The following is a 16,205-nucleotide window of genomic DNA, read 5'->3' as shown; positions in this document are numbered from 1 at the left end:
CATACACTAATACATTAACATTTATAGTGTTAGTTAATCAGCCAATTTATTAGGAACAAACATTTTTATTTATAATCTTATTTACCATTTTAACTTTATAATACCTAATGCATTACCTAATGTAAACAAATTATTATTTTTGATTCAAAACTTGAACCAAACCCGAAACCGACGCTCATCAGATTTTGTTTGTGTACTGTGAATAGGTTGTGTGTGTGTGTGTCTCTGGAGGTTTCCTGCAAACACAGACACACACCTCCACCGACAGCAGGCCTCTGTGGACAGATGCTGTCCAGTATTTATTCATCTGTGGATTTTGGTGAGACATGAGCTGGTCTCAGCGTGTCTCTGTATGTGTGTTTGTGTCACTTACAGAGAGAATGATAGAGCTCGGTCATCTTGGGATGGTCCCAGCACGTCGTCTGACTCTGATGACTGCAGAAGAGAACAGAGAGGGACAATATGACTCTAGTCTCTACACCATCTGCTCTTATTGTGTGTGTTTGTGCTCATTTTCCATTTGTATAAACGGAATTACAAAATGATACAAATATACCTCTGACTAAGTCTATACAATGCCAGTGAATGGTGACCAAAACCGTTTTTAAATCTAATCCATTGGTTCCCAACCAGGTTCCTGGAGGCCCCCAACACTGCACATTTTGCATCTCTCCTCTGTCTGACAAACCCATTTCAGGTCTTGGAGAATGAGCTGATGATCTGAATCAGGTGTGTTTGATTAAGAAGAGATGGAAAACACACAGTGTTTGGGGGGCTCCATTAACGTGGTTGGGAACCACTGATCTAATCCATACAGGGCAGGGGTGTCCAATCCTGAAGAGCCTCTTTCTGGTAAAATAACTCCAATCTGTTTCCACACACCGGCACAGAAGCTTCCAGTGCTACCGAAGACCTTGATTAGATGACTTTAATGGTTGAAATGGGTACTGCAGTCCAAATTCAAAATATTGGAGAGTAGTTTCTCTCACCCCCTCTACCACAGCCTCGACAATCACAAGGGTTGACAGATTGTGGAAACACAATGGGACGATCACTACTGACAAAGGAAGGCTACGAGTCGTACACTGCAAGTTGATTTATCTGTGTTTTAATCACGTGTTTAATGATTCTGTTTTTTTTTTTTTTTATTAGGTAGGCATTGTCTAATGGCTTCCATGGTGGAATATGTGTGTTTTCTGCTAATTGGAAACCTGGGGTCTCGAAATACTATTGGCTGAACTGGCAGTGGGCGGAGTCACACAGACCAAAACAAACGCAGACATTCCGTCATGGAACACACGCTTCGAAGCAGCATAACTGGCTGAAGGACTGTTGTTCAGAGAAACACATACATAAACTTACCACGTTTCCTAAATATTAAATATCTGCAAACATGTTAGTTTTATGCTTTAGTACATTAAAGAAATGACATAACGTAAAGTTGAAACACACTGATTGGGGACCCCTTGCTGTAGGCTAGGAAATAACAAAATGAACATTGTACTGATGATTCAAGCTCAGCAATTCTTAGTGTTTGATAAATGAGCACAGCTAGACGGTGCATGGAAAGGTAATCAAGCTTAAAAATGTTTGCTAAACTGACTGCAGATGTTGAGATTTATAAAATAAGTTACATTTTGGTCCGTTCTAAGCCAAAAACTGATTAGATCGCTTCAGAAGATGTGTTTTCGTGAGTCTTATGGATTATTTTAATGTTTCCTTCACACACTCTTAGGAGCTTCAAAGTCGTTCACCACTCACTTTCACTGTATTTACAGAGCTAATATTATTTCTGAAATCTAAAAGTCACTGTAAGTCAAGAAAGTCACACATCTGGGACGGCATGTCATTTCCATTTTTGCATGAATTAACCACTGGGAGTCTCATTCTGTATAATGTCTGGGGCGGCTCTGATCTTGAGGCAGACAACAGCTTTGCAAGCAAGTTTAGCAGAGACAGACATGGCAGATCCTGAGGCATGCTGGGACAGGTGTTGAGTCAATCTCATCATCTCATTTATGACTCATTCACATGTTGACAGAGGTCCTCTCCGCTCTGCTGCTATCGCTGGACAACTAATTTCCACATTATTTCCAGCAACCATAAATAATACCTGCATAAAGTAGTCTGTATTACTGTCAATCTATTTATTTGTCGGTCTGCATCACACTTGCCAAACATTTCTGGGGTTTGGATTGATCTTCATGACTCTATCATTATGCCAGTAGGTGGTGAAAAGTGAATGTCATTTGTTAATGAATCCTTCATCTGTCTTGTTGTGAACAATGGTTTTTATGATCACAGATAGATAAACTTCATTCATTCAGTTCGTTCACTACTAGATATGCCTGTTCATTATTTTCGTTCAGAGAGGTCTAACTGAGGGCCTTCTGAGGTCTTGTTCAGACTTGTTTCTCTTTAATGAATTAAATATATATATATATATATATATATATACAAGACTTGTTTGCTCCAGGGTCACAAATGCTGATTTGCTACACAAGAAGCATTTCTGATTATTGTGAATGCTGATATTTGTGTGTGTGTGTGTGTGTGTGTGTGTGTGTGTGTGTGTGTGTGTGTGTGTGTGTGTGTGTGAAAACCATAATACTTTTTAAGGATATTTTGACTTTTGAGAAAATTCAACAGAACAAAGTTTATTTGAAATAGAAATCTTCTGAAGCATCATTACTGTCACTTTTGAGGAATTTAAATTAATTTTATTTATTTATTTCAAAACTGACTGACCCCAAATTTTAGAAAGGTGGAAAAAGCACTGAAAAAAAAAGAAGAAGAAATGTATGTATAATTAAATAAAGAACAAAGTAAATAACTACTTGGTTTGATTCTGCATCCTGAGCAGCAGGCAGAGGTTTACAGCAGAGGATGTGAGAGGAGTTTCACTGAGAGCACTGAGCTGCTTACAGGATTAGATGCTGCTCTCTCATCTCACACACACACACACACACACACACACACACACACACACACCTCTCTGAAGTCCAGGGAGCGAGTCTCTGAACACACTCTGATGAATAAACACGAACTCTACCCAACTCATTATATTCACAAAACAGTGTCTTTAGAATTACAGAAATATGCTTTTTGACAAAATACTTTGTAGATAAAAAACTTTCTTTCTTTTGGTCTCTCACTGTCTCAACTGGCATTTTAGTTTTTCTTTAAGGAGGTTTGATCTCAGCTCATTCCGACCTACACACACACACACACACACACACACACACACACTTAATGATTGATTATTTGAGTCAGCATAAGTATTTGCGTGTGGTAGAGAAAGTTTGTGTGTGTGGAGAAGAGCAAGTATTGTGTTCTTGTGAGTCTCAAGAAATGTGGCTTATATAAAACAAAACAAAAGCAAAGCAAAACTCCAGATGAACACAAGACAGGTAATATTAATAATAATATTCAAGAATTTATGCTATAAAAATATAATATAACTAATAAAACAAAAAAAACATACAATTGTCTATAAAATTTTTAATATAATTTCACTGTAAAGTCATTCTATTATGCAACCATATATATAAAAAAATAATTTCAATAATTGTAATTATTTATAATGTGTACACATCACATATAATAACTATCATCATCAATACAAACAAGTTTTATGGTATACGGCTCATTTGATTCACATATCTGCTTTACTTCTAACATAAAAGAGTTAATAGATTTACATACATGCACTATTTAAATTATTATTGTAATGTTTATATAAACCTATTAAAATAATAAACCAATCGTTTCATTCATATATTTGTAAGGTAAGGTTCTATGCACTAAGCAGAATAATGTTCTACTGTTCATTAAACAAACAAACAAAAAGAGTGAGGCATGGACAAAAGAGATCTGAATTCAGATTTAAGGCCAGGAACGGTGTGAATGCAAAGAGAACTGGTTCATTTTTCACTTTTTTGATCCACTTAGAGTTGTTTTATTAAAGATCATCCAAGTGCACAAACACCTTATCTGTTTTGTCTGGAGTCTCTTTTCTTTAAAACCGTTTGACGGGTAAATCAGTCTGTCATGTCCCACAAGCTCCTGCAGATCGCCCTCCACACTGACCTCTGACTTCAGACGGCTGAGGGCTCTCCCTCACAATCACCAGGGCGCCGAGAGCCAGCGACTTTTAATTAGGAAGACCAATACGCTTTGCTAATTGCCACTGCCTCAGAAGAGGAAGATCAATGAGCCAAGAGGACACACTGTACAGAGAACCAAACGGTAGTTCTGGACACAAGGCTTTCTGCAAATGTAAGCGAGATTCCCTCAGGGAATGAAACGATGAGAAAGCAAGCATCGCTGCTGTATTCATATTTGCAGGGCCATATGGGGACTGTCAGAGAAGAGAAGTTCAGCTACCGGGCATTCGTCACAACACACCTGCTGCCCTGAACACACACGGCTGCTTTTCTCTGTTTCTGCTTTTACAAGCCCCTTTCATCTGCTTTTCTCCGCTACAAAACTCCAGGGTTAAGACATCACGCACTGCTGATCTGGAACAATCTGTTCGGCACAATTCAGCACCATAGTTTAGTGACTAATAACTGTAGTAAACCATGCATTTTAATAGACTCAACAGATGCCATCTTTTCTGTTTTTCTTCTGCGCTCTAGGTCACTATTATTTTTTCCATCTTAATTCACATGCCATTCATCCTCCTCCATGTTTGGCTGATTTCCAAGCCAACTCATTGTCAGGATGCTGCTGTATCTTTCTCTCTCTGGGCTCGATGGGCACTTAGCTGAAGGGACGGTGTATTCAGACAGAGCAGCTATAGTCTGCAGAGATGGTGTGAGGTCTACGGAGCTTATAACAGGACAAAACTAGTTGATTTTGTTTTGTGTAAATTTGAATTATTGACAAGTGTCATTTAACAAAACTGAATATTATCTAAATTCGATTTTTTTTACGTGAATATTAAACATTTGAAATTTAACAGCTGAATATTTTTACGGCAGTTTCATAGACATGTATTTTCAAAAAGCATTTTTTTGTTTTGTTTTCTGAAATCTGTTTTGAAGTTTTAAAATGTAAGTTTTCAAGTTTTTTTTTTTGTCATATTATAAGCTTATTATAAGAATTTACTGTATAAATCCTCACAGAAATAAATTATATTTAAAAAAGTATTCACACAGAAAAAGTTAATTTAAAGTGTAATAATATTTCTCAATATTAACTGTTTTTATTGTATTTTTATGAAATAAATTCAGCCTCTGAGACTTTGAAAAATTTTTTTTTACATCTTTACCGACTCAAACTTTTACACGGTACTGTAGTCTAAATAAAAATATATTTAAAAAAAAAGTACAATAACAATTTGCTCCTAAAATTTAGGTCAAAATGTGTTAATGCCAAACGTAATTCGCAATGGTGTCCATATGAGCCATACATCAGCTCAGTCCACCATTTCATCCAAACTCTGAAACAGTTCGCTAGTGTGTTTCTAAGTTCAAAAAGCGGATTTCACACCATCCGGACGCCCAGTTCTGCTCAAACAGCTCTGAAGTTAAAGCACCCTTAAAGAAACCAGTCCACATGGAAAGAGGGAGCACTTACTTGATGTAGTAGGGCACTTTATTCTGGGACACTGCTCTCTGCCAGGGCAACTGCACCGAAGCTGCGGACACATAATAAAAGATTGATCAGAGCGGAGATCAGGGGTCTGTTGGTAAATGAAGCATTAATTAAGAACATCTCTCGTATATCAGCAGACTCTCACTCTTTTAATTTCTCCAGACACTAAAGTAACATTCCTAAGGTTAACACTGGATGATATATATATCACCAAACTGCTCTCTCAGCAGAATCTACCGTACACAACCCTGCTTTTACCGTGAATGCAATGGGATTCAGGATGCCACAACTTCAAAGGCTCTAAAAAAAGTTCAAAAGTTCTGAGTGACGGTCTTAAGAAAAGAGCTTTCCACATGTCTTGTGTCAGCATTACTCAAAATACCAAACTGTATGGATCGCAGCATCAAACTGTAGAGTTACTTACAGCACAGGCATCAATAGGAAAGAAGGCAGATAACACAAGGTTCAACAAATTATAATAATCTTAACCCCCTTTACTGCCAAAATTTCGGCAAGAAGGTGTAGGGTGAGAGAGAATACAGTTTTATGTACTGTTATTGTTACACCTGATTTAATATAATGTAATTGGGACATTTCATTGCCTAAAGAAACATTAAAACTGATCAAATAAAACGTGTGTGTATGTGTGTGTGTGTGTGTGTTAATGGCTGCTCTTGACAGCCAACTGAAACAGAAAATAGTGGACAATTAACCACTGAATTATTAAACAAAAAAGCTTTGCCATTGTTAAAGTGTGTGTGTGTGTGCTGATGTGTGATTTTCAACCGTATCTGACACTGGCTGCTTAATTTTTGATGGCTGAGAGTTACTGTTTGTGTGTGAGTGTAAACTTGTGCCAATTAAAATCAAATTAATTTTCATTATTTTCGTCCCCTCAATGAGAATGAGTTGGCAAATCTCTGTGAAAACAGCACTGATACTATCAACACTCTACAAAAGCAATTACATCCGTGAATATTATATGAACATTAAATATTTAAAGCAGAGACTGAAACAAGTTGCTATTCTCCCCAAATTAAGAGAAGAACGACATTCAAGTAAGAAATGCAAGGGATTTTTCACTGGTTTTCAAGATGAAAATTTAAACAAGTCGAAGATTGAAGCATTAATTATTTCAAATTGTGCAGGATAGGCTATAATACCCTTAGCTTGAGAAAATTCTAACCATATATGTTGTATAAGCAGCTGAAAACAGCTAAATGTGTCACCAGAGGGTGTTGTGTTTCAGATGCTGTCATGTTGGTGTTCCCATCCAGATCTTAACTAGTTTAACCGGGGAGACTTCATTGGTCAACCGATTTCACTAGCTGCTCATGTACTGCGTTGGTCCACCAACCACACCAGCTACAAACTAACTAACCAACCATTGAGATTTCATGCTGGACTTTTCAGGAGGGGTTTTATTGTAAAGTTTGCCTTGGCAAGTGCTACAAACTTTTCAAAGAGCACTAGTGAAATAAAGCTGACATGCTAGTGTGAATTTATTCATGTGTTTTAACTCACTGGATAAGAAGTGTTGAGAGGAGGGTCCAAAATCCCTGTGTGCTTCCTGTAAGAGCTTCAACCTGTCCTCTACAGCCGCCTGGAGACAGACAGATATTGTGAGAGAGAAAGTTAGTTTAAAGTTTTCAAACAAGCTGGAAAAAAAAATCATCCACACAGTCACAGCAGGGCACAAATCTCAGCGTATGAAACACAGTAATGAACAGACACTCAAGATTTAGTCTTTCCACACCATCAGTGAGTCTGCTAAACAGATCCTGAGGAAAACAGATACAGTCTCATCAAAACTCACACGTAAACACACACACAACACTTCTGAGAACAACAGACTGAACTAATGACACTAGGGAAGAGACTGGAGTTATTATTTAGAATTTGTTCGAATCATTCATTAGAAAAGAACAGCAACAGGAAAAAGATAAGCAATATGGATAAAGGGAAATGCTAAATAATAGGCAAAGGACCTGCAGTAGTTTCCAGCGCATGTTGAGGTTGTCTAACTGACGGTTGGTGGTGGAGGACAGCTGGACGTCCAGTGGGGTCAGCTGACCTGCCAGATCATTCACACCTCGGACATCCTGTTTCAGAGGTGCGACCTCATCTCGAAACGCCTGAAACACACACACACAGAAATAAATCACATTACCATCATTAACTCTGCACATCGCCTAAACACAAATTTGAATAAATCATCAGCCGGAGCGTTTGGCAATGACTCATAGCATGTGTGAGAGGTGTAACAGCGTCATCGTGGGATAAAACTATAAAAATAGCTTCAGGCAGGAAAATTATAAACTAGGATAATCCTTAAAGGAAAAGTTCACACAAAAATGGAAATTCTGTCACTATTTACCCTCCCTTGTGTTCTTCAAAACCCAAAGGATTGTTTCTTTCATGCAATACCATACGATCGAGATGTTAAACTAAATATTCACACAGTTCTTGCTCATGAAAGTAAAATTGACCAGGGCCTGTCATACTGCATTATGAACCTTTTTGTCATTTTTAAAGCTTCACCACCCCATTTCCAAGTAGTGAAACGCATCATGATGAATATATTTTATGCTACACAGAAGAAAGTAAGTTATAAAGGTTTGAAATGAAATCATGAGTGAATGATGCCAGAATTATCATTTTTAGATTTAATAATCCATGCAGAATTGACTGAACTTTCATACTGGCGAGAACAGTAACGTACCGTTGTTTTATTGATGTGATCCTGTAGGGAATCTATGAGAAGGTCTCCCACCGGTTGCCACCCTGCTTTGAGCTCCTCGGCCTGGGCTAGACGCAGGTCCAGTTGGTCCATGGAGCTCTGAAGATCCTGGAGTTTATCTAGTGCTATGTCCACCTGCTCTTGCCAGGTTCCCGCGTGTCCCATCAGCCTCTCCCAGCGCTCGCCCACCTCTGCAGTCTGCTTTCGGATCGCCTTAGCCACCCGCTGGGCCTTCTCCTCCGGGGTCAGCTCTACGAAAAACAGCCGACGCAAACTCAATTTAAATTACATATTCACTTCAGTTGACCTCAATTAAGTTCATTTATTAAACTTTTGTAATAAAAAAGCTAATTTCAGCCGGCAACAAAAGACTCCACTTCTGGAATGGTTTCTATTTCTGTAATGTTGTGTCTGGGAACAAAAACATACGAGCTAAGGGTTTAATCACACCTGGCTTATTTCATAACCTGCCAAGTTTTCTCCTTTAGTTTGGTTAAATCCATTACACACACACACACACACACACACACACAACAACAACAACAACCCCACTAATTTGGTTTGGATGCACACCAAAACAAATCAGTCCAAAATGGTCTAAACAATGTGGTCTCCGCCTGATTGGAAACAAACTCTGGAATGGTTCACTAGTGGTGAGACAGCAAATCAATCTGACCCAAAAGACCTAAAAAAAACACAGATGAAAACCAAAAGATCTCAAAATGTGGTGCCACTGCTATATATTTCAATCATGACAACTCTCTGAAGATTTTAGCATGGTGATGGATGTGACAATGTTTATGTATTTGGTCTTAATCTGCTGCTGTTGGTTATTGCTGTAGTTGTAGATTATTGCTGCTGCAAGCCAGTACAGGAACCTGTTACTGCCAATGCATTTGGGGATATGGAGCGGTGAGTGTTTAAGACATACTGCTCCTGCACAAATAGCATATTAAATAACCCCCTAACAAAGCTGGAAGAAGAAAACAAAACAATGAAATATGTATGCTGCTGCTATACAATAATATGAAAAATCATCCCTATAGGCAGAAGAAATATAAAAGATAACCCCCACAGAACAAGCAGATCTATTGCCAAGACATATGTACTGCTGCTGCTCCGGAGACTATGTGAGCCTGGGCCGACTCTCCCGAATGACTTAACGCTAGTGAACTATTGCTGTGTGTAACTGATTGGTTGACTAGATAGCTTAAACTAGGGACCCGAGTTAAATGTGTTTCTGAGCTAATGAAGCCCAGATCAATTAACTAGTGGCTTAACAATGTGAACCTGGGTGCTGTACCCTAGGGTTTATTTAACTAATGAACTAAATAACTATGCGTGTCTGAGCCAATAGCTCACACTTACCTACTGTAGGTAGAAACGTGAACTGTGTGTGTCATTAACAAATAGGAATCACACTGCAGGCTGATAGATGAATTAACCCCCAGCAACCACCTGACTCAGGCTCTGGCGGATTTCAAGAGTCTGAAATGTGTTGTATTTTTTATATATTCGTTTTTTTCCATTAAGGTTCATCAGTGTTACTGTAATGTAAATACTTACTTTTAACTTCTTAATAAGCGAACAAAATCTTTGGCGAAAGAATAAATCACTGTTCACCCTGTAGTTGTGGTGTCATATTCCCAGGTCTAATTCTGCGCTCAAAAGCAGCTGCTCACTTATTTTGATAATTAAAAAAATGTATATTGCATATTAAGAGCATAAACACATCATTAACAAATGCATGTTCAATCCAAGATGGTCTTGAGCAAGATACTACAATGACTTTATATAAATGCAGTTGTCTTAAATATTAACACAGAAATGCTGTGCATGCTGCTGCTGAGAAAATCTGGATGACTGAATGCCTATACGAGCTGCTGCTGCTGAACTGAAGAGACTGAACTGCTGAGGGCTCCATTAATTAGGCATACAAGTAGCTAGGAGAAAGCTATTTTACTCTAACATGGTGTCCAATAATAATAATAATCCACAATAACTTCATAGTGCATCACAGCATGACTGACGCGTGGTGAGGATAAAATATTGGATATTAGCTTAGGCTACTCCTATTGAAAATTGTAAAAATGTCTTTTAAAAATGTCTTTTAAAACAAGGCCGAACTATAGACTTATAGCCTAAATAAAAGTTACAAAAGTGAAAAAGTCTACCGGTATACAGTATATCACCCACCCCTGTTTTACACCACTGATTTTCAAGCATAATTGTGTGTGACTTTAACAGTTTACCTCATATCTTACAAATAAATTTAAGGAAACCAGAACATTTAAACTGTGAACAAGTATTCGATGACAAAGATTGTATCAGTCACATTTGATAATGTTAAATTGGTTTAATTTTGATTAAATCTGATGTGTACTCATCCAGTTTGTGCGAGTGCGAGACAGCAGTGCATTGCAAATAGAGTCTGTCTACACACGTCTGATTGGCTGTACAGCCAGACAAACTACTTGTTGATTGGATCCCATCGTATCAGAAAAGACAGCATAATATTACGGCAAACTCTCTGGAACATCCTTTGCATTTGGGATACACCTACTGTACTATCCCTAAAATTCTGTGTGAAGCTTACTAGGTTTTAGGGTCACACTTTATTTTAAGGTTCAATGCTTGCTATAAACAAACCATTAACTACGACATTCGCCTCAAAAACTACTCATTTGCTGCTTATAAATAGTTAGTGCAGTAGTTGTTAAGTTTAGGTATTGGTTAGGATTAGAGACGGAGAATATGCTCATGCAGAATATATGCTTTATGAGCACTAGTAAACAGCCGTTATGTTAATAATAGGCATGCTAATAACCAATTGGTAATAGTGAGAACTGCTCACTATGCTAAAGTGTTAGCGGTTAAGAACAGACTAATATAAACAGCCTGTTTTTTGTGCATCTCACATTTATCAATATGACCACAACTTGACGTTTCACATTGCGAATGAGCAGAATGTGCAGAAGATATGCTCAGTGCACGGTCACTTAAGAAAGTGTTTACTAATGAAACATTTAACCAATGAGCTAAATAGAGAGAGGTTTACAGACGACAGGAGGCAGATGTTCGGGTGATTTAGAAAGAGCCCAGGGCATGTCTACAGGCAGGGCTACAGCATTAACATCTGCTCTTTCATTCGGCTTCCAGGCTTTTTGAGGACGTGAGAAGACACTTTAGGTAATGTCATCATCACTAACGGCAGGCCTGATTTCTCCATTCGGCAAAGGCTCACTTCTATCTTTCATCTTTATATTTCTGTTTCAGCCGAATGAGAATCAATTTACAATTCAAATGCATTCAAGCATTTCTGGAAAGGTTTGAAATTCAATTAAGATCCAGGGGTTGAATGGAAATGAAAGTGACGGTGTGGCAGCGGCTTGTTTATGCTCATTAGATGACGAGCGCTGGAACAGATTGCTTTACATTTTAAAACATACAGTTCAATTTGGAAAACACGCATTTGCGTGAACATTAGTGGTGTATGATTTTATCTGGGTAAGCTGCTCCCGCTGTGTGTTTTCACCGAGCGGCAGAGCACGTGAGCTGGTTATCGGTTCAGATAGCTGAGCTCTGTGCGTTGATCGCAGGGATAAGAGAAAATGGAAGCGCAGAGATCCCTCAAGGACTGAATGGAGGCATGTGAGATTGCTCTAGGTGCTCGGAGTGAGACTTGTGAAGAGAGAACAGAAAACACTGCCCTTCTGAACACAGCTGAGAGCAGGAGGAGTAAATGTGAAAGTGAAATTTGTGGTAAAAAAATATTAAATAACATAATTGTGACTTTTCATAGTTATAAGTTACATGGTCAGAACACTTAAAGTTTTATAAAGCCTCTGTACGAGCAGAATAAGAGTTCTGCTTGCCTTAGCAAACACTTTATGCTCTAGATGACTTTGGCGTTTTCTGAAAGACGGAGAACATTGAGCTTCAGGACGCTGAAAAGTGGAAATAGCCTGCAGTCTCTGATCTGCCAATTAACCCGGTTTCACTGGGCATTCACACACACACACACACACACTCCTAAACGCCTGCTGAAATGCACGCGCATGCGTACACACATCCACACACCACTCTCTTTCTATCTGATAAGTGGTATCTGACGTTTGTCCTAAATTAGCTTTTCAAGCGGGTCCCAGCGGAAGTGTCCAGAGAGCGGTGGAACTTTCCAGACATCAGATACTGCAGTTAAGAGCGTGTTGACAGGAGGTGTCCGACTTATCAGAGAGTCACTTACATCAAAGAGCATCCCTTAGAGAGTGTCAAAATAAACTCTGCTGGCCTCTGGTGTGTGTGAGAGAGAGAGGGAGATATTCTCAGACTGGTCTAAGTTTCTGAAGAATTTCTTCTGCAGAGGTGCTTTTATGTGCAGAATGTTTACTTCACAAAGCACATGACTTTGGTAAAGCAAGTAATCTGAGTTATGTAATCTGATTACTTTTTTCAGGTTAACTAGTAAAGAAACATTACTTTTTTTTCAAATACGTAACTCCAGTTGGTTTGCTCTCATTTACTGACTGACAGCTCTCCTGTATTGTGTGCGCTGTGTGAACATGATGTTACTGTAGGTCTAGACCAAATGTGAACGTATTTACTAAACTCACATGCTCACTTAAAAAAACAATGAGATGCAAACTCAGAATATGACGCAGTAATTATTATTGACGCAGTAATTATTATTACTTGCAATAATTAAGTATGTTAATAGCACAGACATCCTTTATGTATTTAATCCCACTTTATTAACCATTATTTTCCTGTCGACCTTTAATGATCAATTCAATCATACTAATAACAAAAATGACTTTAGATTAGTGCTCCCAAATGATTAATCACAGGTAATCGTATCCAAAATAAATGTTTTTGTTTAGATAATATATGAGTGTGTACTGTGTTTGTTTACAATGTAAATATAAATATACACTCATATTCAGTATATATTTGAAAAATATTTACATGTACAAACATTTTATATATATATATATATATATATATATATATATATATATATATATATATATATTAGGGCCGGGACTTTAACACGTTAATTAAGATTAATTAATTACACAAAAAATAATGCGTTAACTAAGATTAATTAATTACAGAAAAAAAATTCCCCGCTTTTTAATAACTTATTTTAGCACTGCGGAACGTTTCTCACTGGATGAATTTCGGCGGGACCGATTATACTGGAGCACCAACGAGCGTTCGCACATCACCGTAGCACATGATCGAACCTCAAGTATCACCTCAACGCAAAACATATAGCAGCTAGCGTGGACTTTACACTTTATGTTGAACTATGTATTATTTTGTTGGTGCAACGGTTTATGTTGAACTCTTTATTGTTTTGGCCAAGGTTATTGAGAGTTGGACTTAGTATGTTATGGCCTCTGAAGCATCAGAGAGATGTTTTCTAATAGTCAGTGTTTCCAATGTTCTGAATGTAATTGACAGCATTGTGTTGTAAAACTCTTTACAGAAGGTTCCAGCACCTATAAGCTTCTTGAATTTCTGAAATGTACTATTTCTAAATTGTTTTTAAATATGCTATTGCTACACTTCATGGCAAAAATTGCACTGGTCTGCTAGACTTGGTTGAACAAAAATAAACAATATTTTGTTGCTTAAGCTTATGCATTCAGTCATTATTCAATGGTATACTATAAATCCATGTGAAAAAAAATTACTTCTCACTGTTCTCAGGTCAAATATTTATATCCGATTAAAATGCGATTAATTTCGATTAATTAATTACAAAGCCTCTAATTAATTAGATTATTTTTTTTAATCGAGTCCCGGCCCTAATATATATATATATATATATATATATATATATATATATATATATATATATATATATATATATATATATAAATATATATATATATATATATATATATATTTAATATATAAACATACCATTTTTCTTTAATATATACATGCATGTTTTTGTATTTATATATACATAATAAATATACACAGTACACACACTATGTAAACAAAAACGTTTATTTTGGATGTGATTAATCACGATTACTAGTTTAACAGCACTACTTTAGATAAACATAAGATTAGATTTTTGTTTATTTTTTCATTTCTAAAGAGTGTTCTTCATGCAATCCAGAATGGCAGCACATTTTATATTTACATTTTCTTCAGCCTGACGCTTATTCATTTTACTTTTGGTGTGAAAAGGTGTTTGGTGTTATAATTTTTTTGCCAAAAATGTAATTTTCTTTCAATTTTTTTTTATAGATTTCAAAAGTAAAGACAAAGTAAAATAAAGTATTACTTTAGAAAAAAATAAGTTAAATAATTAATTGCTTTTTAGGGAGTAACGCAATGTTGTGGAGCTTTTCTTTAAAAAGTAACTTTTTCAAACACTGTTGTCAAGACTACTTTTATTTCCATTAAATGCATGGGAGGGTAGCAGGATGAAGAAATGAGGGTCTCTCACCGGTTTTGGGTTGCAGGTTTTTGCGTGGCTCTTCGGGTCCTTCGATTGGCTGGTCGGCCAGAAACATATGTGCCTGATCCAAAGTGCTGAGAACTAAATTCTCACGCGCCTTAAGCTCCGCCCTCAGAGCCTGAAAACACATCCATCAACATCACATCACAACCTGTCAATCACTCAAAAACCGAGCTTCATTATAGAAATCAGTAGAAACCAAAGAAATGAGTGGGAAAACAATGGTCATTAAGAAAACAGTCGACCAATTAATAGAGAGAAATAAAAAGATAGATTGATGGATGAATGAATGGACTATGAATGGAAAGATTAAGATTTGCCCGACTACTTTAGTTTGAATTTCATTCTGTACATCAGGCTTTTTTTCTCCATTAGGTCTATCACAGTCTGTCATTATCTGATGGTATATCTTTGCTTATGTAAGCCAGCTCTCCATCTGAGAGTGAGTATGTTTGTGTGTGAGCAGGAGATCATTGAGAATAAAGGGAAAAACAAAGTGATCGAGAAAATGTGAGAACAAGGGCAGTGAAAGATTGATAGGATGCACATATAAAAAGGACACTAAAGGGAAACTGCAAACACGATCTCCGAGGTCAAACGATGCATTTCTGCAGGGGCACACACAAATTAGCCAAACTAATAGCCGTCCTCAAACTCCAACAAAACTAATTCTTGCCTTCCGGCAGCGCAGGACTTCTGTAGCGCTACACACACAATTAAATGAACAGCCAAATCTCTGCGGAGAGGAAAACTGGATTACCATTCCTCTGATAGTTGGGCCCTCAGGCTCGACTGGAGGGCAGGGTCACGGCACCATCCCACACTTCTGAAACGGTCGTTAAACTGAGCCGGAGGAAGTGATAAGCCTTTTAATTACATCCTGCTACAGTAAACGTGGTGAGCACCAGCCGCACATTAGAGGCCCATGAAGAGGAGCGCTCCATTAAACAGCATTATGGAGATTTTAAGGACCGATATTAAAAAATCATAAAGATTAGAGTAAGACGAAGAAAGAGACACATATGAGGTCAAATCAGAGCATCACAAATGAGCAGAGATACAGAATTAAACCGGTAAATATACTACATACACATATCTGCACTCACTATTAATATGTCAAGCTGTGACTTTCCTCAAAAACTGTAAACAGCTCCACTTTGAATCACTCCTGAAAGGGTTAGTTCACCTAAAAATTTGAATTCTGAGCAAATCTGTACAAGCTTCTTTCTTCTGCTGAACAAGAAAAAGACGTTTTGTGTAACCAAACAATTGTTCATCCCCACTGAATTTTTTAGATTTTCATTTTTGAGCAAACTAGACCATTAATAACATGTTATTTTCATCTCGAGTAGTTTTTTGTTTGTTTTGTTTTTGCATTTCTCC

At 37.4% G+C, this 16,205-nt stretch overlaps 1 protein-coding gene across 8 annotated transcripts in view; it reads right to left on the bottom strand.

Moving 5' to 3' along the window:
* Nucleotides 1-16,205, bottom strand: part of utrn (utrophin) — a 193,575-nt gene that overhangs the window by 47,444 nt on the left and 129,926 nt on the right. For all 8 annotated transcript variants that reach the window (XM_052594682.1, XM_052594686.1, XM_052594679.1 and 5 more), the window contains 6 exons: nt 14,811-14,940; nt 8,324-8,592; nt 7,590-7,736; nt 7,126-7,204; nt 5,584-5,644; nt 374-435 (listed from right to left, as the gene is read on the bottom strand). In XM_052594682.1, the coding sequence (XP_052450642.1) occupies nt 374-435; nt 5,584-5,644; nt 7,126-7,204; nt 7,590-7,736; nt 8,324-8,592; nt 14,811-14,940 (748 nt within the window). The remainder of the gene's footprint in view (nt 1-373; nt 436-5,583; nt 5,645-7,125; nt 7,205-7,589; nt 7,737-8,323; nt 8,593-14,810; nt 14,941-16,205) is intronic.

This window comes from Carassius gibelio, chromosome B23 (genome assembly GCF_023724105.1).
Source record: "Carassius gibelio isolate Cgi1373 ecotype wild population from Czech Republic chromosome B23, carGib1.2-hapl.c, whole genome shotgun sequence".
Classification (NCBI taxonomy): domain Eukaryota; kingdom Metazoa; phylum Chordata; class Actinopteri; order Cypriniformes; family Cyprinidae; genus Carassius; species Carassius gibelio.
This window is presented reverse-complemented; position numbering and strand designations above follow the sequence as displayed.